The 21,936-nt window shown below is 57.4% G+C and overlaps 8 protein-coding genes across 8 annotated transcripts; 5 read left to right on the forward strand and 3 right to left on the reverse strand.

Moving 5' to 3' along the window:
* Nucleotides 1-41: 41 nt before the first annotated feature.
* Nucleotides 42-944, reverse strand: DCS_08022 (uncharacterized protein; the record flags this gene model as incomplete). Its single annotated transcript, XM_040805304.1, has 1 exon — nt 42-944. The coding sequence occupies one exon, from the start codon at nt 942-944 to the stop codon at nt 42-44; it is 903 nt and encodes a 300-aa protein (XP_040655408.1).
* A 327-nt stretch (nt 945-1,271) lies between these two features.
* DCS_08023 (GTP-binding protein) lies at nt 1,272-3,515 on the forward strand (the record flags this gene model as incomplete). Its single annotated transcript, XM_040805305.1, has 3 exons — nt 1,272-1,369; nt 1,450-2,182; nt 2,580-3,515. 3 exons carry the CDS (start codon nt 1,272-1,274, stop codon nt 3,513-3,515), a joined length of 1,767 nt encoding a protein of 588 aa, XP_040655409.1.
* Nucleotides 3,516-4,985: 1,470 nt separating this feature from the next.
* DCS_08024 (histone H3-like centromeric protein cse-4) lies at nt 4,986-5,530 on the forward strand (the record flags this gene model as incomplete). The annotated part of the gene is made up of 3 exons (XM_040805306.1): nt 4,986-5,049; nt 5,121-5,242; nt 5,315-5,530. 3 exons carry the CDS (start codon nt 4,986-4,988, stop codon nt 5,528-5,530), a joined length of 402 nt encoding a protein of 133 aa, XP_040655410.1.
* A 781-nt stretch (nt 5,531-6,311) lies between these two features.
* Nucleotides 6,312-6,982, forward strand: DCS_08025 (uncharacterized protein; the record flags this gene model as incomplete). Its single annotated transcript, XM_040805307.1, has 3 exons — nt 6,312-6,547; nt 6,590-6,716; nt 6,824-6,982. The coding sequence occupies 3 exons, from the start codon at nt 6,312-6,314 to the stop codon at nt 6,980-6,982; spliced, it is 522 nt and encodes a 173-aa protein (XP_040655411.1).
* Nucleotides 6,983-7,238: 256 nt separating this feature from the next.
* DCS_08026 (putative Xaa-Pro aminopeptidase P) lies at nt 7,239-9,366 on the reverse strand (the record flags this gene model as incomplete). Its single annotated transcript, XM_040805308.1, has 4 exons — nt 7,239-7,667; nt 7,740-8,001; nt 8,133-9,216; nt 9,285-9,366. The coding sequence occupies 4 exons, from the start codon at nt 9,364-9,366 to the stop codon at nt 7,239-7,241; spliced, it is 1,857 nt and encodes a 618-aa protein (XP_040655412.1).
* Nucleotides 9,367-11,642: 2,276 nt separating this feature from the next.
* DCS_08027 (Protein transport protein SEC24) lies at nt 11,643-14,856 on the forward strand (the record flags this gene model as incomplete). The annotated part of the gene is made up of 3 exons (XM_040805309.1): nt 11,643-12,281; nt 12,365-14,581; nt 14,704-14,856. The coding sequence occupies 3 exons, from the start codon at nt 11,643-11,645 to the stop codon at nt 14,854-14,856; spliced, it is 3,009 nt and encodes a 1,002-aa protein (XP_040655413.1).
* A 1,913-nt stretch (nt 14,857-16,769) lies between these two features.
* DCS_08028 (PH domain protein) lies at nt 16,770-19,267 on the forward strand (the record flags this gene model as incomplete). Its single annotated transcript, XM_040805310.1, has 4 exons — nt 16,770-17,019; nt 17,106-17,593; nt 17,679-18,016; nt 18,079-19,267. 4 exons carry the CDS (start codon nt 16,770-16,772, stop codon nt 19,265-19,267), a joined length of 2,265 nt encoding a protein of 754 aa, XP_040655414.1.
* Nucleotides 19,268-20,300: 1,033 nt separating this feature from the next.
* On the reverse strand, nt 20,301-21,298 carry DCS_08029 (uncharacterized protein; the record flags this gene model as incomplete). Its single annotated transcript, XM_040805311.1, has 4 exons — nt 20,301-20,669; nt 20,770-20,963; nt 21,036-21,131; nt 21,217-21,298. 4 exons carry the CDS (start codon nt 21,296-21,298, stop codon nt 20,301-20,303), a joined length of 741 nt encoding a protein of 246 aa, XP_040655415.1.
* Nucleotides 21,299-21,936: the final 638 nt, after the last annotated feature.

Here is a 21,936-nt window from a genome sequence, read left to right on the forward strand (position 1 = left end):
CGAGATCATGCCCTTTGTACATGTAGAGCGTTACGTCTACTCTACTCCATCTTCCCACCAGTCAGATCCTCCGCAATCCGCTTCTGCCGCTTAACAGATCGGTCATATTCGGACTCGTAGTAATCCATGAGCTTGGTCGAAGTTCCAGTCGTCGTCTCCAGCATGTTCGCGATGGATGGTGGTTTTCCATAGATGCCCCAGGTATTCTCAGTAGCGCCATAGCGATTGATCGCTTGGCTTTGCTTTCTGAAGTAATCTTCGGTAAAGATCTTGTCGATTTCTGCTTCAAGTTCGCTTTCTTGGACGATGAAATTGGAGGCACTGATATACAGTTCCATAATGGCATCACGCCTCGCCTCACGCCTTGTGCTTTCCTTGGCCATGACCTTTGTGCGACTCCGATCAACACGAGAGAAGCGGTCAGGGTCCGGATAGGTCTTCGTGTCCAGGATAGAACCCAGAACGGTGCTGCGAGTTAGGCGGTCGTCCTGGCGTTCATCCGCGGCAGCAGCCTTGTGGTGCTCTTCGAACTTGCGGCCGACTGTCGCATTGCGAATACTGTCCCGCCTGCGGCGTCGTATCCAGAGCGCTTGCAAGCCTTCTTCAAGATTTACTCGCCTATTGTGCGCGACTTCCGCCTTCCATCGCTGGGCTTCGTTGGAAGGCTCCCGTTGTGTCGAGGGTTTGGGCGCCGTTCGTTTGATGTATTCTGGACGAACTTTTCTATCACCTTCAGGTTGAGAAAAGATTTGTCGTGGCACAGGTAGATGTCCTCGCACACGCTGCGGCTTCGTTTCGCTAGATTGAGGAGGAGTAGGGAGTCGGATGTATGAGGGGGCTTGGGGAGGAGTGTGTTGAACAGGAGAAGGTTGCGAGGTGGAAAAGCTTCGAGAGGCGCCCAAAAGCCGTTGGAGCGAGGGTCGAATGCACGAATTGGATGCCATCTCGACAGTCTTCCGCCCCTCACTTCGGGGAACGAGAGTGGGTGTGCAGGCAAAGATGTGAAAGCCGGGACAAGTCAGCAAGATTGCCAGACGTGTTCACGAGCATCAAGAAATTGTTGGAGAGCAACTGCTAGGTCTCATTGCGCGCTATTGATTATCCGACTCCGGCCGAACGCGCGCTACTGGCTAGCTGGTGGGGTGGGTCGAAATGGAAGACTACGAAAGCGAAAAAAAGTTGACGGATGCCTCGACCTTCTCTCCCACCCACACATCCGTGAAATCCCATAATTCACCTCTGACTCTCGTTACGTGAAAACCACCTTCGCCATGGGTACTGGGAAAAAGGAAGCGACCAGGCGTGTCCGCCAGGGCAAAACTGGCGATGGCCTTGGTAATGTGCGCGTGAAAGGCGAGAACTTTTATCGGTATGTCTGTCTAGATTTTCCGGCGACGATGACAGGTGCGTTCTCGCGACGGTGATGGCATGGCCAGCTAACAAACCTAGTGATGCGAAAAAGGTCAAGACCCTGAACATGTACAAAGATGGAAAGGTGCAGAGAAATGCAGATGGTCAGATAACCAAGGCTGCCTCGTTCCAATCCCGAGAAGTACCCAATGCTCGGATCGAGCCTAATCGGAAGTGGTTTTCGAACACTCGAGTTGTCTCGCAATCCACTCTCGAAGCTTTCCGCGAAGCTGTGGCAGAGAAAGCCAATGACCCCTACCAGGTCCTCCTCAAAACAAACAAGATACCCATGAGCCTCATCCGTGATGGCCAGAGCACGAACGGCATCAAACAGCACAATGCTAAAATGACCGTAGAGAGCTCACCCTTTTCCGAAGTTTTTGGTCCTAGGGCGCAACGTAAACGAGTCAAGTTATGCGTAAGCTCTCTCACGGATCTTGTCGGAGACACAGAAAAGAGCATGGACACATACACAGATCGTCTTGAGCAAGCAAGGCTGCTCAGCGGCGCGTCGGGCCAAGATGCCGACGACGGGGAAAGACAAGTTTCGACGGCTATTGAACCCGTTTTCGACAAGGGCCAGAGCAAGAGGATATGGAACGAGCTTTACAAAGTTATTGACTCGTCGGATGTCGTCATTCACGTCCTCGATGCCAGAGATCCCGTGGGAACGCGCTGCAGAAGCGTTGAAAAGTATCTGAAGGATGAGGCACCACACAAGCATCTGATTTTCGTTCTGAACAAGTGCGACTTGGTCCCGACGAGAGTTGCGGTATGTGTACCCCCTACCCCCTACCCCCACCCCCCTCGATGCCACTCCCCAACATCGTTTCCCGCTCTTTCGGGCAATCCAGTTCTGCTCAGTGGCAGAATTGACCCAATGCTCTTTGTCAGGATTCCTCCTCTTTTTTTTCCCATGGAGGTCATCTGTTACAGCATTGGGATATCAAACCTGCCATTCTCGACCGGCACGATCTCGTGCCGGTAATTGATGGGTGCCGTTTTGGTTACTATCTTGAGATGGTGCAAGGGTCAAATGAGTTGAAGCTCACCAACGCCCGCTTCGGGCAATTGACTGGCTGCTTCTTAGTTATGATTCTTACAGTCGTCCAATTCTCGTGGCGTATGCATCATGCTGCGAGTGCGTTCTTTACTGATACGTTTGACAGGCCGGGTGGGTGCGCAGCTTGTCCAAGGAATATCCAACCTTGGCTTTCCACGCCAGCATCACCAACTCATTCGGTAAGGGGTCATTGATCCAGCTACTCCGACAGTTCTCCAGTCTCCACTCGGACAGGAAACAAATATCGGTGGGATTGATTGGTGGCCCGAACACGGGGAAGTCATCGATCATCAACACGTTGTTGAAGAAGAAGGTCTGCACCGTGGCTCCCATCCCGGGCGAGACCAAGGTATGGCAGTACGTCAGCCTGATGAAGCGTATATACCTCATCGACTGTCCCGGCGTAGTACCTCCATCCAGCACGGACACGCCGACGGACTTGATACTTCGCGGCGTCGTTCGAGTGGAAAAGGTGGACCAGCCCGAACAGTACATCCCAGCCATCTTGAGTCGGGTGAAGCGAAGCCATATGGAGAAGACGTACGACCTTCGGGGCTGGGAGACCAGCACCGAGCTCCTCGACCTGCTGGCAAGGAAGAGCGGCCGCCTGCTCCGTGGTGGCGAGCCCGACTTGGACGGCGTGGCGAAGATGATGCTGAACGACTTCATGCGAGGCAGGATTCCATGGTTCACCCCTGCTCCGGCAGCAGAGGACGACGATGAGAGCGTGCGCGGTCGGAGCGGCAAGCTAGGCGAGATGCCTAGGAAACGAAGTCAAGAGGAGGTGGTGGACGAAGATGACACAACCGAAGCGGTCAGCGACGAGGGAGGGTGTGCGGGTGACAACGAAGAAGGTGATTTTGAGGGCTTTGGAAGCGATACCGAAAGGGCGCAGACGGATAAACGATTCTCGGCCGCCAAGACTGGTACGTCTTGCGATGAGAAACGAGACTCGAAACAAGAGGGGCTCTCCTCCGGCCCTGGGAATGACACAGACGGTAAGCACGGTGCTGTGCGGCCAGGTAAACGGCGGAAACAATAACGAATCATGAGCGTAGCTGCAGTATTCCTGCGGCCTTTTTTCCCTCCCACGACTACCTGTATCTTTGACCAATGTGAGGTTGCTTGCGCGGAGCATCCGTTCGCTTGCAACTTATTCGTCGGCAAGCATTGAGAGCGGCACCAAGGTATGCAAACCCTGCGGTGCGGCGAGGTGGGCGCCATATACAGTAGCTGTAGAGAGGGAAGAGTGAGAAAAACACTGATAGCAGAGGCTCGCTGTCCCAGGCAGGCGAGTTTATGATATTGACACCAGTCAAGTACCACGATATCCTAGTAACGAACCAAAGCAAGAACTCACACCGGCGGCACTCATTGGACGGACATGTCTACCCAATCGTGAATATTGTCAACTACCACTTCGTTGCAGACATGTCCCCGAACGCAGGCCCTGTGCAGAAGATGGCCGTAGGAGTTTGTCGGAGCGCAAGAGGCAGAAAGTCATACCACACTCTAGGCCGCTAGCTATCATCCTAGTACTTGACCAACACTTCCAGTTGTCGTTGCTATCAGCAACTCAAGTTCTTGCCGTCAGATGTCGACAATTGCTTATACCGTTTCAACCAATCACCATATATATACTGCATGATTACCAACACAACGCCGAGCTATAATCGGCAAAATTTTGACGGCAAAATCCCCCCAGCATTGGACTTTGAGACGAAGGTGGCATCTAGGGAAAAGAATCGAGTCATCACTGACGCATGCTGGCAAGCTGGGACCTGGCTTATAGGCCACCAGCCCTCTCCATTCCACCTCTTCCATACGCCGATCGTGCACCCATTTTGTCAGACAACTCATTCGGTTCCGTATCAACACGCATAGCAAAAGCATTCCGTCGGCTTGCTTTAACATACATGGAGGCCGAGGGCGGAAAGAATAGATGTCGTTTACATCGCCGTCGCTCATGTTTCGCCTCATGTGTGACCAAATCTTACTTGTACAGGTACGCGAATATTGGGATTTGCGGGCACGGATTCCTTAGCAGTGCTTGTACAAGTACATGCATTCCCTGCTGAGCGCTTGTTCGGATGGTGGGTTCCATGACTGAAATCTATGGGGCGGGAGTTCACTCACTTTATTTAGCAACCAAGGCGCGCCGCGCGAACGCGCCGCGCGAGCCCACAATCGTTTTCTCGACCTTCTTCCCGACCAAAGTTCCATTAACCATTCGCCAATTCCCATTTTCCATCCCCCCCTCCGCAGTCTTCGCAACGCGCTTCATACCGGCGACACACCTGTATTCTTCGCATGAAGCTTCTTCATTAGCTACGCGAGACTCCATCGTCTTGATTCCCCTTCCTCTCGTGACACGTCCGCCTTGGACCCTCGTTCGCGCCATCCATCCCCAGCAATTTCCGCGCATCACTCTACCGAATCCCGCGCTCTGCTGTCCGTTTCAACGCACGTCGAGCGCATCGCCAGCTCACGCTACTCCCTCACACATCAGGTTATGGCTCCTGCGAGGCTGGCCACCTCATCGGCTCCCCGTCGACCCCGGTCTGGAGATGTCCAAGGTAAAGCTCCCATGACCAGCCTGCCCCATGGCCGAGGTAGCACACTGACGCAAACCGCTCTTGTCCCCTAGCTGGTGACCCGGTTCCCGTGAAACACCGTCGCTACCGGCCGGGAACGCGTGCCTTGCAAGAAATCAGACAATACCAGAGCGGGACGAAGCTTCTGCTGCTAAAACTACCCTTTATGCGATTGGTACGTTTCCCCCAAGCACGGCTCGCATCCTTCCACCCTGCGCTTTTGCTCATCGCCCTTGGCCACCTCCAGGTACGCGAAATTGGCATGAACTGCCGTCCTCGAGGACGCGAATTCCGGTGGCAGAGCCAGGCGATTCAAGCACTCCAAGAAGCCGCCGAGGCCTTCATGGTCCACCTCTTCGAGGATGCCCAACTCTGTGCTTTCCACGCCAAACGAGTGACGATTATGCAGAAAGATATACAGCTTGCGAGACGGATTCGAGGTGTTTGGGCCGGCTTGGGCTGAACTTGATCTTATTTCTGCATCCTCTTTTCAACCGCAGGCAGGCATGCTCGCAGGCGTTTCACGCGGCCTCGACCGACACTGCACCTGCTTCGCGCCGCTTCGCATCTGCCGTTGTCCGACCTTGTGGGTTTGATATCCACGGCGAACAGTCGCACGCTGAGCGTACCGGCCATCCATGTTACTTGGGCCGCCCTCGTCCGAAATGAAGATCAATGCGGGTCTCGACAGACCTGGGGGCTGAGGTATGTGATACGGGTTGGCATCTGTCAGCTCTATTCAATGTGCCTCGACTCATTGGTATGCCGAGCGCAGAGTCGGGACGTGGCATCTTTCTGCGCCCATGGCCCTTGGATGGCCATCTTTGCCGGATATTGCTAGAGGTACTCCGTATTTGCATTTTGAATCCGGGAGATGGCACTGGGCGGCAAACGCTGTCTGTGATAGCAAGCGATCTGTCTCTTGACTGGAATGGGTTATTGCCAAACGAAGACGATGGGGAAAGGGGCGCGGCGCAATTGGCGTCTGGCGTAATAATAATTATCCGAAGCAGCCAGCTCGCACTCAGCTCGCAAGCCGACGTCATTTCTCGACCAATTTTCAACTCCAAACCTCTCGAGCAGTTGCTTGCGTTGCTTGCAGCTCAACAACCAGCCCCGCAACAGCTTTTCGCAAAGGTCTATCTAGCGCGTCCTACCTCTCTGCCTCTCTGCCTCTCTGCCTCGCGACCCTCGCTGCCTCGCTATCCGCCCTGCCTCTACAACTTCAGACGTCGGTGGCAGCCATGAGCAGCGGGATGCTTTTCCGTCCAACCGCGTGGCGTACCGCTACCCGTCTCGTTGCTGTCGGTGTCGGCGTCGGCGTCGGCCAAGGCACATGCTTCGGTGCCGGAATCACGTCTCCCATTCGACTGGATGCGTACCAATCGCCCCGTCGCCCACATTCATGGCATCAACAAATCGATGCCAAACCTTCACAGCAACGGATAAAGCAGGTTTCTAGTGGTAGCCTCGCCGGTACGTACGTGGAATAGACATTCGTGCTCCGATTGCAATCCTCTAGCGTCTCTGTGAATCGCGCTCATGCGTCGTCCACGCATCGTCCAGGTCTTGTCGCTGCTGTTGTCGCCACCCTTTTCTCCCGAACCCTCCTCGTGGTCGGGGGCATGTTTGTCGTCATCGCGTCTCAGGTCCGTCACTTGCCCTCCCCTCCGCCACCATGTTCACCCGTTCCCCTTTCATCCGAGAACATGTACCGCCCATGAGGACATTGGGCAGTGTGCTGACCTGAAAGTAGCTGGCCTCGCGCCGGGGGTTGGAATCGCTACGTCTCCTTGGTCTGAACCCGATGCAATGGCCTGGAGTGCCGTCCTTGGCTACCATTGGCGCCGAATACCCGTGGTTTGCATCCTCGTTTGTCTTTACATTCATCCTAGCTGCCTTTGTACAGCTGTAATGCCGCTTGCTCCATATCCTCAATGCAAACCGCTACACGTCCCCTGCCTCTTTTCAAGCGATTGGCTGCGTTTCTCGGACGAGCCATGCCGTTGTCAACTTGTCATCCGCATGCCGTCCTTGGCTACCATTGGCGCCGAATACCCGTGGTTTGCATCCTCGTTTGTCTTTACATTCATCCTAGCTGCCTTTGTACAGCTGTAATGCCGCTTGCTCCATATCCTCAATGCAAACCGCTACACGTCCCCTGCCTCTTTTCAAGCGATTGGCTGCGTTTCTCGGACGAGCCATGCCGTTGTCAACTTGTCATCCGCAAAGAACCCCTTCGTCTTCTCCAGCACCTCTGCGTTGTACTCGTTGATCCACTTCTTCTCCACGCTCGTCAACAGGCTCGTGTTGATCATCCTCTGGCAGTATGGCACCATCGTCACGTGTTCAAAGCCGAGGAATGGCTTGTCCCCGAAACACTGCTCCGTCTTGACTTCCTTGACCATCATGATGTTCTCGATCCGGATTCCAAAGTGGCCGTCCTTGTAGTACCCCGGTTCGTTGGACAGGACATTGCCGGGCGCCAGGGGAACCTCGGTGTACTGGATACGAGTGCCGATGCCGATGGGCCCCTCGTGAACGTTCAGATAGGAACCGACGCCATGGCCGGTGCCGTGTCGGTAGTCCAAGCCGGTTTTCTAACATTCGTTAGCGGCCGTGTCTTTCCGATGTGGGCGCCATGGGATAGATAAGCAAGGGATAAAACTCACCCAGAGGTGCTGGCGCGCCAGGCAATCCAGGGCAAAGCCAGTCGTTCCCTTGGGGAAAACGGCGGTGTCGAGAGAAATGACACCCTTGAGAACAAGAGTGTATGCCTCCTTCTCCGCCTCCGTAGGGTTGCCAAAGTGCAGCGTCCGGGTCGTATCGGTTGTGCCGTCCAAATATTGCGCTCCAGAGTCGCAAAGGTACACGCTCGCCGGGTCGATGGTCGCACACTTTCCCTTTTCAGGTTGGTAGTGAATGATGGCGGCGCTTGAAGGACGACCATGTCAGTTCTTCCATCTTCCCGGTTGCCCTATCGTGCCTCGCCGCCAGCACTCGGCCATCTCTACTGCCAGAGGATGACCACGACAACAGGGGGGGAGGATTCAACTTCCACTTACTTGGGACCAGTCGAGGAGATGGTGGGGAAGGACAAGCCAACAAAGTGCTGTTTCTTGGACCGCAATTCTTCCAGCTTGTCGGCCGCCTGGACCTCGTCCAAGGTAGCCTTTTGGGCGACGAGCTGGTCCTCGAGCCAAGCAAAGTACTCGATCAAAGCAGCGCCATCCCTGACGTGGCAGGCGCGGAAGCCCTCCAACTCGACGTCGTTCTTGATGGCCTTGGCGTCACCGACAGGACTCCGAGTCTCCTCCACGGAGCCCTCGCCTCCGAGAGCACGGTGCAGAGCCCAGGACCCCCTGTTCGACATGAGGAAGCTCGAAGGAGTGGCCTTCGCCGACGGCTCATTCTTCGCTTTGTAATCCGAGTGAATGTCGGCGAAGAAGGCATCGTAGGGCTTGACCTGGACGTCATTGGCCGTCAGATGGGCGATGCTCGTCTTGTTGAGCTTGGATTCATCAATGTAGAGCACGGCGGCGTTCGGGGTGACGATGGCGTAGGAGAAGAACACGGGATTGTAGGGGATGTCACTGCCACGGAGGTTGAAGAGCCAGGCGACTTCGTCCAACATCGAGACGAAGAAGCCCGGGCAGCTCTTCTTGGCCAGTTCTTGCTGGAGGTCGGCGATCTTGCTCCTCACAGATTTTCCGGCGACTTCGTCGGGGAGGACGGTGACGGGTTGGCGGGAACGGGACGGTCGTCCGTCGGCCCAAACCACATCGACGAGATTTTCATCGAGGGGCAGCAGGTCATGGCCGCCAGCCTTGCGTATCTGATCGGCGAGCGTCTTGGCCGCGGGGCCGGGGAGCAGGGTTGGGTCGACGGCGACCGTCTTGCCGCCTGCCGCCTGTTCGGCCGCCCACTCCTGCCACGTCGGGACGTCCTGGAGCCCTTGCTTGAGCAGGGTCCAGTTGTCGTCCAGCTCCTTGGCCGCCTGATTGAAGTATCGGCCATCGGTGGCCAAGGCAGCGGCTTGCAGGGTGACGACGGCACAGCCAGCGGAGCCGGTGAAGCCCGAGATGAACTCACGACGGGCGTCACATTCGGCGATGTACTCGGAGCTATGGCTATCCTCGGACGGGATGACTATTTGTCGTGGGAGTATGCATCAGCGACGACGGCGGGGATGGGAGGGTTGGAGGGCCGCCTCCTACTGTAGACGTGAACCTTTCGCTCCTCCATCAGTTGCCTCAACTTTGCGAGCCGGGCAGAAGTGCCCGCCTTGGTCGTGGCCATGATGGCGGTCGTGGTACGGGAGGCCGTCGAGGAGAACGAGGGAGGTAGAAGGCGCTTCAGAAATGTGCGAGTGGACCGAAAGGAGCTCTTGATGGTCGTGAGGCGTGACAACATGAATAAGAGCAAAGAAATGTGCGAGTGGACCGAAAGGAGCTCTTGATGGTCGTGAGGCGTGACAACATGAATAAGAGCAAAGAATATGGGCAAGACGAGCTACGTAAAGGGCGTTTGACAAAGCTGCATATCCACCGGGATGGGCCTGTGACATGCAGTAATTTGCCAGTACTCTGTATGGGTGCGGAGAACTCCGAAGCTGAGTAGTATGGATGGACTGCGGATGATATTTAGCTGTTTTCAAAAACTGTTGAGATCCGGCGGAAAGGGGCGGCTCTACCAGGCCTCACTACAGTGGTAGGCACTCGTGAGCAAGCGGGTATACAGTACGGAGTATGCTGTGGGTGAAGGTCAGCGATAGCCCCGCAGTTGCGTAGTGGTTGATGACGCACGGTTACTCCCAAAGTACAGTACATGCGGTCCTAGTGTTATTTAGTGCAGTAATACTTTGCCAATGCCATGTACGGAGTACGGAGTACTGTACGCGAGTACAGCACTCGTAATACTACAGGTACTTGTATTGTACATGTATTGACTTGGGTAGTGAGTAATTGACTTGGGTAGCGAGTAATTGACTTGGGTAGTGAGTACTGTACTGTAGGCACTCACCCACCTACCTGGTAGGTAGTATGTACAACCGCTGTAAGTATGTGCTGTACAGTACGGAGTACAGGTAGCAGGAAGAAACACTCCGTATTAGTAGAGATACTCGGCCCAACCTGCCTGCTCTGAATTCCGCATCACCCCGTACAGGCTACCATCTGCCCCTTTGGATGACGGTGTTTTTGACCTGAGCCGTATGCACGCACATACTTACTTACTTGCATGCACTCTACACACCAAGTGCATATGCATATACATGCAAGTGCATATGCATATACATGCAAGTGCATATGCATATACATGCAAGTGCATATGCATATACATGCAAGTGCATATGCATATATACATGGAATTACATGTGCATACATGCCTACCATACCATACTTGCACCTACATGTATAACATCTTGCTCGCAGCCCACACACATTACTAGTACTTAGTTGTACTTACTGTACAAGTACTAGGTATTAGGTACTGAAAGTCCAATCACCCACCACGCTAACCCGTAGCACGTACTTGCCTACGCGTTATCTCGTTACCTGCGTCGAGGACACAGCAACGAACAATGAGTCCTGGAAGCTGCAATGAACGTAGGGCGACCTGTCTGTCGCAGGTGAATCCATCTGGAGGGATATTCCACCTCACGACATGACTTTGTCCGTGAACAAGGCATCACATCGTCACGTGATGGAGATATTGTCACTACCATCCTTGCAGTAAGCTCTCCAAAGGAAATGTACTGTACTTGCAGTAATAATACAGTCAGAGCTCTCAAGAATATGTGTGGATCAAATGTGATAATGGCGATGTACTCCGTACTCCGTACCTCTATCAACAACCTAATTCCTTACAGTACATATAATTATCTGACAGCGTCTAGGAAAGAGATGGTAGTTTATTTCATGCACAAAGTACCAAAGGCCGTACAGAGCAACACTGAACTGCCACTGAAATTACGTGTGGTTACACTGCCGGATGGCAGAATTCAGCATATAATTGAATAGCACTTCGTGTATACTGTAGTCACGATAGAACGTTTGATAGGAAACCTTGACGAATTTCCTACAGTTATGATGCATGGCATCAATACTTTGGTCAATGTGGCCGGAAAGAACAAAGTACAGTATATTCTTAACTAATCAGCGGCGTGGGGCTCCGAGAGGCGGGCCGTACGCTTGCTGCGCTGCAATTCGCTGCCTCCCACGCCGGGCTAGCTAGGAAGAGGACACAGCAGCAAACAGTCACGACGTACCGGGACCGAGGACAGGCCAAGCTCCCACACCATCAGCTTCCCTCAGCATCCTTCCATCATCGTCATCTGGCCACCTCAATCCACGACTAGGGCGACGGCGACGCCCTCCCCCTCCCCCGCCAACTTCTTTCCTCCCGTCGCAGAGCCTATTCTTCCATTTCAACCCGATTCCGAACAGCGTCTGCCGCGTCCGCGGAGCTGTCCACGTCCCTCGTCCCGCTTCAGCTCAGCCGGGCACCACGCTCCCCGACTCTCGCCACGAGCCACCCAGCAACACGTCGCAGCGGAATCCCGCCCGAGCACCACCATGTCGGCCCCCTCGAGCGCCGGTCACGGTCAATTCCCCGGCAGCGAGCAGCAGCAGTTCGGCCAGCCGGCCCAGACGGAGACGGGCCAGCCGGACGCCGGCGCTGCTCCTGGCAAGAAGAAGAAGAGGGGATACGCCGCCGGCGCGTTCGACGTAGGCACCGGCGCCAATGCCACGACCAACGCCCAGCTGCAAGGCGGCGCCCAGCAGTACGGCATCCCTGCTGCCGGCCAGCAGCAACCGGCAGCCTACGGAGGCTACCCACAACCCGACGCCCAGCAGGCTGGAGGTGCTGCCTACCAGTACGGGCAGCCCGGGATGCAGCAGCAGCAGCAGCCGGCTCAGCAGGGCGCCCACCCTGCCTATCCGGCGGCCCCCGATCAAGGATATCCCGCGCCCGTCGGCGGCGCCCAGCTTGGCCAGGCCGGCGTGGCGGACATCAGCCAGGCCATGGGCGGCATGCATCTCGGTGGCCAGGCCGATGCGCAGCAGCAGCAGCAGCAGCAGCAGCAGCCGGCGGCGGCCCAAGGGCACCGGGCTGGACCTTTGAACCAGCTCTACCCCACCGACCTGATGAACCAGCCCTTCTCCGTCGCCGAGCTCGACCTCCCGCCGCCGCCGATCGTCCTGCCCCCCAATGTTCGTGCCGAGCCGCCTCCTCCCCGAACGTCCGTCGGTAGCCGCCGAGGTGGACGGCCGTTGGCTAACGTCGGATGCTGCAGACAAGCGTGACGCCGTCGCCCGATTCCAACTGCCCTCCGCGGTACACTCGCTCGACGCTCAACGCCGTGCCCACCACCAACTCCCTGCTCAAGAAGTCGAAGCTGCCCTTTGCCCTCGTCATCCAGCCGTACGGCTCGCTGCACGACGACGAGGACCACGTGCCCGTCGTGCAGGACCAGGTCATCTCGCGCTGCCGCCGATGCCGAACGTACATCAACCCCTTCGTCACCTTCCTCGACCACGGCCACCGCTGGAGGTGCAACATGTGCAACCTCAGCAACGACGTCCCCCAAGCCTTTGACTGGGACGCCGCGGCGCAGCAGACGGTGGACAGGTGGCAGCGCCACGAGCTCAACCACTCGGTCGTCGAGTTCGTCGCCCCGCAGGAGTACATGGTCCGCCCGCCCCAGCCGCTCGTCTACCTCTTCGTCGTCGACGTGAGCTACGCCGCCGTGTCCAACGGCCTGCTCGCCACCGCGGCCCGGACGATACTCGACAGCCTGAACCGGATACCCAACGCGGACAGGCGAACGCGCCTCGGCTTCGTCGCCGTCGACGCCGGCCTGCACTACTTCTCCATCCCCAAGGACGCCGACGAGGGTGCCGAGACCAAGATGCTCGTCGTCAGCGACCTCGACGAGCCCTTCCTCCCCGTCCCTCACGACCTCCTGGTGCCGCTGACGGAGAGCCGGCAGAGCATCGAGAGGTTCCTGCAGAAGCTGCCCGACATGTTCCTGAACAACCAGAACAACGGCTCCTGCATGGGCGCCGCCCTCCGCGCCGGCCACAAGCTCATCTCGCCTCTCGGCGGCAAGATCGTCGTCCTCACCGCCTCGCTGCCGAACGTCGGCACCGGCAAGCTGGACATGCGGGAGGACAAGAAGCTGCTGGGCACGTCCAAGGAGGGCGGCCTGCTGCAGACGGGCAACAGCTTCTACAAGAGCTTCGCCGTCGAGTGCTCCAAGAACCAGGTCTCCATCGACATGTTTCTGTTCTCGTCGCAGTACCAGGACGTCGCCTCCCTCAGCAACCTCCCGCGATACACGGGCGGCCAGACCTGGTTCTACCCCGGCTGGCACGCGTCGCGGCCCGAGGACGCGCTCAAGTTCGCCTCCGAGTTCAGCGACTACCTGTCGTCGGAGATCGGCCTCGAGGCCGTCCTCCGCGTGCGCGCCACGACGGGCCTGCGCATGAACACCTTCTACGGCAACTTCTTCAACCGCAGCTCGGACCTGTGCGCCTTCCCCGCCTTCCCGCGAGACCAATGCTACGTCGTCGAGGTGGCCATCGACGAGAACATCACCAAGAACTTTGTCTGCCTGCAGGCGGCCGTGCTGCACACGACGTGCAACGGCGAGCGTCGCATCCGCGTCATCACCCTGGCCCTGCCGACGACGACCAACCTGTCCGACGTCTACGCCTCGGCCGACCAGTGCGCCATCACCACCTACTTCAGCCACAAGGCGGTCGAGCGAACGCTCGGCAGCGGGCTCGAGGCGGCGCGCGACGCCCTGCAGGCCAAGCTCACCGAGCTCCTGCAGACGTTCAAGAAGGAGCTCGGCGGCGGCAGCATGGGCGGCGGCGGCCTCCAGTTCCCGGCCAACCTGCGCGGCCTGCCCGTGCTGTTCCTCGGCCTCATCAAGAACGTCGGGCTCCGGAAGTCGACGCAGATCCCGTCCGACATCCGGTCGGCCGCGCTGTGTCTCCTGTCGACGCTTCCCGTGCCGCTCCTGATGCGCTACATCTACCCCAGGCTCTACTCCCTGCACGACATGCCCGACAACGCCGGCACGCCCGACGAGCAGACGGGCCAGATCATCCTGCCGCCGCCCGTGAACCTGTCGTCGGAACGGCTCATGTCGTACGGCCTGTACCTCATCGACGACGGGCAGACGCAGTTCCTCTGGGTCGGCCGCGACGCCGTGCCGCAGCTGGTCGGAGACGTCTTCGGCATCGAGGACCGAACGCAGCTGCAGGTCGGGAAGGGCCGCGTCCCCGAGCTCGAGGGAGACTTCAACGAGCGGGTCAGGGCCGTGATCCAGAAGAGCAGGGATCACAGGTCGCTCGGCGTCGGGAGCATCACCGTCCCGCACCTGTACATTGTGCGCGAGGACGGCGAGCCGAGCCTCAAGCTCTGGGCCCAGACGTTGCTTGTGGAAGACCGGGCGGACCAGGGAGTCAGTGCGGCGCAATGGCTGGGAGTTTTGCGGGAAAAGGTTCGTCTTCGTCTCCCGCGCGGGGAAGAGAAAGATGCCCCCGTCAAAGGTCAAGGAGCTAACCATGGTGCGCTCAGGTCGTGCAGTGATGGAGCGGACGGGTGCGGCGCTGCGCGGCGAAGAAGCGGAAGCAAGATGGACCGCGCCGACGAGGCAGACGCCAGCGGCAGCACGCAGACGACGAGGGCGATGGCAAAACTGCAAGCTACCGAAGCTGTCTTACGACAAAGGTACAATTGGTCCCCGAAGAATACGACGAGAAAAGAAATGCGTAGAGATTTTACATGCATGTTTTCTATGTTGCAAGTCAGGTAACGTTGTGCCCCGATAACTTGAACTTTGTGTGCTTTGGCATTGCTCTCGACGCCACGCGTTCCCGCCATACTACTACCACATATCCTACCGGGGTTGTCAAACACAGCGGGCACGGAAGAGGTCATGGGGTGAAGGCGTCTGGATAACCGTTAGCCGGCCCACCTCCGGCTAGCCGTGAGGTTGCGAGAAAATGGCGGTGCCAATCCACCGAGACTCCTCGCCTTGACAGCAGGTAGTAGGAACCCTGCCCATCTTCTTGACCACCAGGCAGGCGTAGCGGCCATCCGATCAGGAGCAGGCTCGCGTATGTAGTGCCCGCGAGCGTCTGCATGGACGAAGCGTGACGGACATGGTACGAGGGTCCTATGGAGTGCTTCCAGGAGGCTACATGGGCAGAGTATAGGGAGCAGTCCAGCTGGCGTTGGAACCTTGGTGGATGCGTGCCACCTCCCGCACCGTCGTTGCCGGTCGAACCGCCTGCCCCGTTGGCGCGACCTCTCCTTATAGGAGTATCAAGTATGCTTGCATCCATGTTCGGCAACTATCCTCGTCCTACATACTGAGACGTTGAGGTGGAATTTGGAGGAGCTCCCGCATGTGCATGGGATCGCATGTGCATGGGATTTGTATGCGTTGCCGATACGGAGTACAGAGTACATGTAATAATACACCATATCCTAATCCGAAATTCATACAGGTACACCTAGAAGGTGTGCACCGCACGACTGCACTGGCATGTACACTCAGCGTAGTATTCCGTACCTGCAAATGAACTTGCATGCATGTACTGCAAGTACTAGGTACATGTACGGAGTAAGTATTAAGTACTTAAGTATTACAGTACATGACGTTTCCGTATGCGGTCCACTTGCCAAGTACTAGGTAGACTGAGTCTCTAGGTACCTAGTAGGTACCCTCTGGCCTCGCCCCCGCGCCCCCCCTCCTCTGCAGGCGGTATACCACCAATGGTCCACCATACTAGGTGCCTACAACTACTAGGTAAGTACAGGTCAAGATGCGGTTGTACCTGAAGTACGCAGTAATACAGTACACAATGGAATTATTACAGTCGTTGTATGTCATGATAAAGTACATGTACTTGATCATGTACTTACTTACTTGACCATTTGGCAATGTCCGCATTAAAATGCACTAGGCACTTCCCATCGGTCCTCCGCATCCGTACAGCACAGTCCAGGTATCCACATCCCTCTGGCAGGTATTTCTCAACATGTTCAGAGTACCTACCTAGTACCTGCTGCGTACAACAACCGCCTGTAATTAGTGCATGCTTGAGCACTGAACCTTACAAGTACTCACTGTTCCTGCGAGCAATACTGGGTACAGTGCTCTGTACTACACAGCCACTGTGCTTGTACTTACTCCGTACAGTGCCTACTTGGTGCGCTAGCCTTCCACTTAGTTCGCACTTTCGGCTTGCTCCACTGACAAACTGCCCCCCGCATTCGAATTGAACGGCATCTCCGTCATGGACCCTCGTTCCAGCACACACCCCTGCATGACATGATCCTCCTCTCACATCTCCCACGGCTTCCTTGTCGTCCAATAGCAGCAGCAGCAGCAGCCTATGCAAACCATCATTTCAAAGCATCATCAATTCGCCTCGTACAGCGCCTACCTACTCGCTCCCCTCAACCTACCCTTGGACCTACCCTTGGACCTACCCTTGGACCTACCCTTTCGACCTCCCCCCAGACCTCCTCCTCATCTCACCATCGACGAGCTGCACGACGCAATCCCCTTTTGCCTGCCCCCCCCCCCCCCCCCCCCGTGCCGAGCTTGATCCATCTACCGACGGTGGACGCCAGTGAACGAGCCCGAGCCAGCTCCAGCTCCGTTCATCGTCGACAACATGGAGCGAACCTACTCCATCCGCAGTTTCTCCACTGCCGACGACCAGTCTCTCTCGACGAGGAATAATACGCTGAAGAAGAAGAGCTCGATGCGGCGTCGCAGCAGCAGCCGTCGCAGCAACAGAGCCGGCAGCGTGCGAAGCCTCATCATCCAGTCCGCCGCCGATGCGGAAGACGTCACGAGCGCGTTCTACTGTCCTGTCCCGACGTCGGGCACCCCCACCGACGTGCTCGTCGTCAGGTTCCAGAGTAAGCCCTCCGACCCCCCGAACTCAGTCCCGTGCCGTCGGCTGGATGGCAGACGACGGATGAATGGATGCTGAGCGGGCCGATAGCGTGGCGCAAGGTGCTCAAGGACCTGATTTCCTACTTCCGCGAGATCCAGTCCCACTATGAGCAACGATCAAAGTCCCTCGTCAAGCTCGGAAACGTTGCCAACAACATCTCGACCCCCGCCAATTTCCTCACCTCGGCCGGCATCGACGATGCACTCCAATTCCTTCGGAACTACCACAAGGCCGCCATCCAGGAGGCCGCCAAGGCCAAGGAGATCGAAGAAGACGTCATCCTCGCCATCACGGGTCTGCGCGGCGACCTTCAGCAGAAGATCAAGGAAATCAAGAATCTTTCGGGCGACTTCAAGAACTCGGTCGATCGCGAGATGGATCACACCCGCAAGGCTGTGGCCGCCCTCGTCAACGTCCTGGACAAGAACGAGGTGAATTCGGCCTCGACGACGGGAAAGCAAGACCCATACCTGCTCCGTCTTGCCGTCGACCACCAGGTCGAGCGCCAGATTGACGAGGAAAACTATCTCCATCAGGTGAAGGACACGCACGGCTCGTCGCCGTCGCCCGACGATGATGCCGCGGGCCTCGGATGGACAACCGCTAACTCGTCCGTGGCAGGCATACCTGAACCTCGAGAGTTCCGGCCGAGAGCTGGAATCCATCGTCGTCGGCGAGATCCAGAAGGCGTACAACGCCTACGCCGGAATATTGAAGCGCGAGGCCGACAACGCCTACGGCGTCGTGGGCGAGCTCCGTGACGGCCCCGTTTCCATGCCCAAGGACCAGGAATGGATCCACTTCATGATCCACGACGGACAGATCGTCGATCCCACCGTTCCCATGCGCTCGCCCGAGCAGATCCACTACCCGGGCCAAGATCACGTTGCCGCTCAGGAGATTCGCGCGGGCCTGCTCGAGCGCAAGAGCAAGTACCTCAAGAGTTACACCGCCGGCTGGTGAGTCCCTATCCCTTCCGCTCGTCCGTCTCGCGCTCACGCTCACGCGATGCGCCCTCCAGGTATGTCCTTTCTACCACGCACCTCCACGAGTTCAAGTCGGCGGACAAGGCGCAGGCGCCCATCATGTCCCTTTACTTGCCGGAGCAGAAGCTGGGATCGCACTCGACCGAAGGCGGCGCCTCGAACAAGTTCATCCTCAAGGGCCGGCAGACGGGTACCATGCACAGGGGACACACCTGGGTCTTCCGGGCCGAGAGCCACGATACCATGATGGCCTGGTACGAGGACATCAAGGCTCTGACGGAGAAGACGGCGGAGGAGCGCAGCCAGTTTGTGCGCACCCACTCCCGGAGCCTCAGCCAGTCCTCCCGTCGGTCCATGAGCAGCGATGGCATCGTCGACGAGGATGACGACGAGCCCTTCTCCGCCAATCAAGTCGGCCTCGAACCGGAGCTGCGGCCCGAGTCAGCATCCCGACGACCCCAACCAGGTGGGCGGTTTCCATCCGACATGCAAGTCAAGGCGCAACGAGGCTCACAAGCCCCCCAATCACCCTCTAGCGTGAGCTCTGGCCGTCAGGAATATCAACCTGACACCGGGGCCTTCGCCACCGCCCACTACAGCCAGCAGGACGATCATCTGGGGTACGGCGGCACGGCGCGAACGCCCATGGACGCCGTTCATTCGCATGCCGCCATGGCCAGCCAAGACGCGCGCAACGATGGCGTCAACCCGTACACGAGCGAGCCGCTACCTCCGGCTCATTCGATGCCCGTCGACGACGGATACTTTGGCACCCAAGCTGTGGCGGCTCATGAATATCTAGATCCGGAGCCCGAGAGCCAAACTCCCGTCGAAGTCGCCGAGCAGGAAGTGGAGCGCAGCATGATCGATAAGGAGGCTCGCGCGGTCGAGGAACGCCAGGACAGCAACGGGAGGCCGGATGATTCGGCGAAAGAAGCGAATGGTATTGTTCATGTCGAAGCCCTCGTTTCCGCTCCGAATGAGCTAACCGTCGTCATCATGACAGCCGGCAGCGTGTCCATGACCAAATCGCAACAAGAGCCTGCGTTTCAGGCCCTGCCCGAGGTGGAGGCTTCCGAACAGGCCACATCGAATGCGACACCCTCAGCTGGAGCGATTGGCCGGAGTCGTCCGACGGAAGGTAGAACGGATAGCGAGGCGACCATACTGAACCTGCAGATGCCAGGCAAGTTTCCTCGAGGCGGCGGGCTAACGTCGCCTTGAGCGAGGCTGCTGATACGGATGTCTTGTAACGCATGATTCCCTTCACGTACCATCAGATTGGCAGGAATCTAGCTTCTCCTATCCGATGCTTCCGATCCCCCAAGTGCCGCTGTATCGACCCTGAGCGACTGTGGCTTTGTCGTCGTGACCCCGAGTCCGGTTCTCCTGTATGAAGAGTCATCTCCGTGTCCCTGGATGCGAATGTACATTCGCATGGGCGGCGTACGACTACGATGGAAGAATAAAGACGAACCATCCTTCCGATTCACCGTTTCATTTTTATGAGGTTGATTTTCAGCGCGACATGCAGGTCATGACCCAGGCCTGGGGCGTAGCAGAAGCAGCTGCAGTGAGGGCTTGATGCACCACCAGATGCAACGTGGCATTGTTGACGGGGCGAGCTGGAATTCTCCCGACAAACATGCTGTCGTCCAGTAATCACCACTGTATTGCCATTGTCAGAATCAGAAAAGGCGTTTGAGGAGCCGAGATGCTGCATCAACGACGTCATGCTGCTTCATGGGGGGGGAGGGGGGACAACCTGGCCATATGCCATTAACGGATTGGTTCCTCGGCTTCACCGGCTCTTGGGCATGTCTCAAGGTTGCAGGCCGTCACTTGGTTGCCGACACCACAAGTTGGCCTTGTGCGGGACAGGGCCGGGGATGGACCATGTGCCATTCGCATTGCTGCCCCATGCCATGGTCGATTTTGTAGGTCACAGCCACAGACACGGCCTTTCTCATTCCAATCATTGCTTGGCAAAGGCCAAAATTGGCCACCAAGACAAGGCAAAGGCCATTGTCTTCACTGTCTCGTGTGCTACAGGACCAATATGCATCCCATGCTGCTGTGATTCTAATCATCCCTTCTCTCCAGTCGGATACTGAAACACGCCAGTGACATAATCGTTGGAAACGAGAACAGTTTGGAAAATGGGCCAAGGTTGTTCGCCATAACATTGCCAACGCCAGACGTCTGTTCATTGCCACGTCGTCAAAGCCATTCCCTTGGGCGCGCTAGACAGAGTGCCTCAAGGTTTCGGGATGCGAATGGTTCGGCTCGTCATCATACACCCGTGTAGAACGAAAATGAGGGCGACAGGGTGAAACTCCAAGACCGACCCCTCCAACCAGACACCGAGAGGAAGGTGGTCGAGGACGGAGCCGTTGTACAGCCAGTACGCCATGATTGCATCGACGCCGAGCGACGTAGGGATGGGGGTGCCCTCGAAGTACTGGCTCTTGCCAGATGCATCCTTGGGTAGCACGGCGGCCGTGACGTTGAATCGGGCGAGACGGGTGAGGCCGCAAAGAACGAAGAAGGCGAGCGCCGCAGTGTCGACGAGGGAACGTAGGCCGATGGTAAACGCTACAGCGGCGGGTGCAACGCCGAATGAAATCTGGCCACGCGCGCCCGTTAGTAATCACGAACTCGCCATGCGAGGGTGAGGGGTGAGAGAAGGCGGGGGGGGGGGAAGGTCGGAGGGGGTTGGAGCGCACCAAATCAGCGAGAGAGTCCAGCTCCTGTCCCATGAGGCTGCTCTTATGCCTCCATCGTGCCACCCTGCCATCGAAAAAGTCAAAGAACAAGCCGAAAGGCAAGAAAGCCAGCGCGATCCACACGTTGGCGTGCTCGTTCGGGTCGCCGAGACAGTACCGCAGAGACGAGAAGATGGACATGACGCCGCAGAAGCCTGTGACGAGCGAGCAGACGACATCTGATCAGCCATGAGCAACGACGGGGGAGAGCCGACGGCGGAAGCTACCATTCATGAGTGTGATGAGATCAGCCAAGTGCATGGCTCGCACGAGGGAAAAATGGCCGACATCGGCCGAGAGCAGCATCTTTTGCTTGTCGACGACTTGATGGCCGATTCACGTCAGCAGGAGAACGGTTCGCAGTCGTCCGAGATGCCTATGGAAGCGGCTGCCGTTGCATGAACCTACCGCGCTCGTGGGAGCCGAGGGCACTTGTGCTTCCAGCCCTCTCGTCGAGGCCCGTATTGACGGCGCTGCTTCGTTTCGACATTGCTCGCACCAGAATCGGCCACCGGCTTCGAGATGGGCTCGCAGGGCAGGGCAGGACAGGACAGGACAGGACAGATCGGGAGGGGACAGTCGGGTTCCTGCGGAATCCAAAGTAAAGTCCAGGCCTGCGAGGGCCGAAAGGAAGGGTCGGAGATGGAAGGGCGGCACGGGTCGGAAAGGTCAGGCGCACGGCAAGCAGAGTCTTGTCGCGGCTAGAGCTTTGTCTCACAGTTGTTGGGGACAGAGGGAGGGAAGCAACGGGGAAACGGCTCTCGACGGTGCAGTTTGACGGCCTCGTGCAATGCAGTGCAGCGACAGCGCGGGCAGACGACGCGATGGTGGGGGTGTGCCAGGTTGGGATACGATAGGCTGGGTCGGTGTGGTGGATGCCGTCATCGCATATCCTTCGTCTCCAGCATTGTTGTCTTTTAACCCCGTCATGGTTACGGGTCACGGGGTCTATACGATGCCAGGCAAGGCTTCGCTCGTCGCCTCATGCCTAACGCTGGGGTCACGTGACGTACGGGATCGGCTTGTCACCTCTTCGATGCCAACACTGCAACAGAGTAATACTCCGAATACTCCGTATACATGCAAGTAAGTATAAGTAATTATGTGTCAAGTACGGAGTACTGAGTA

This window comes from Drechmeria coniospora, chromosome 03 (assembly GCF_001625195.1).
Source record: "Drechmeria coniospora strain ARSEF 6962 chromosome 03, whole genome shotgun sequence".
Lineage (NCBI taxonomy): Eukaryota > Fungi > Ascomycota > Sordariomycetes > Hypocreales > Ophiocordycipitaceae > Drechmeria > Drechmeria coniospora.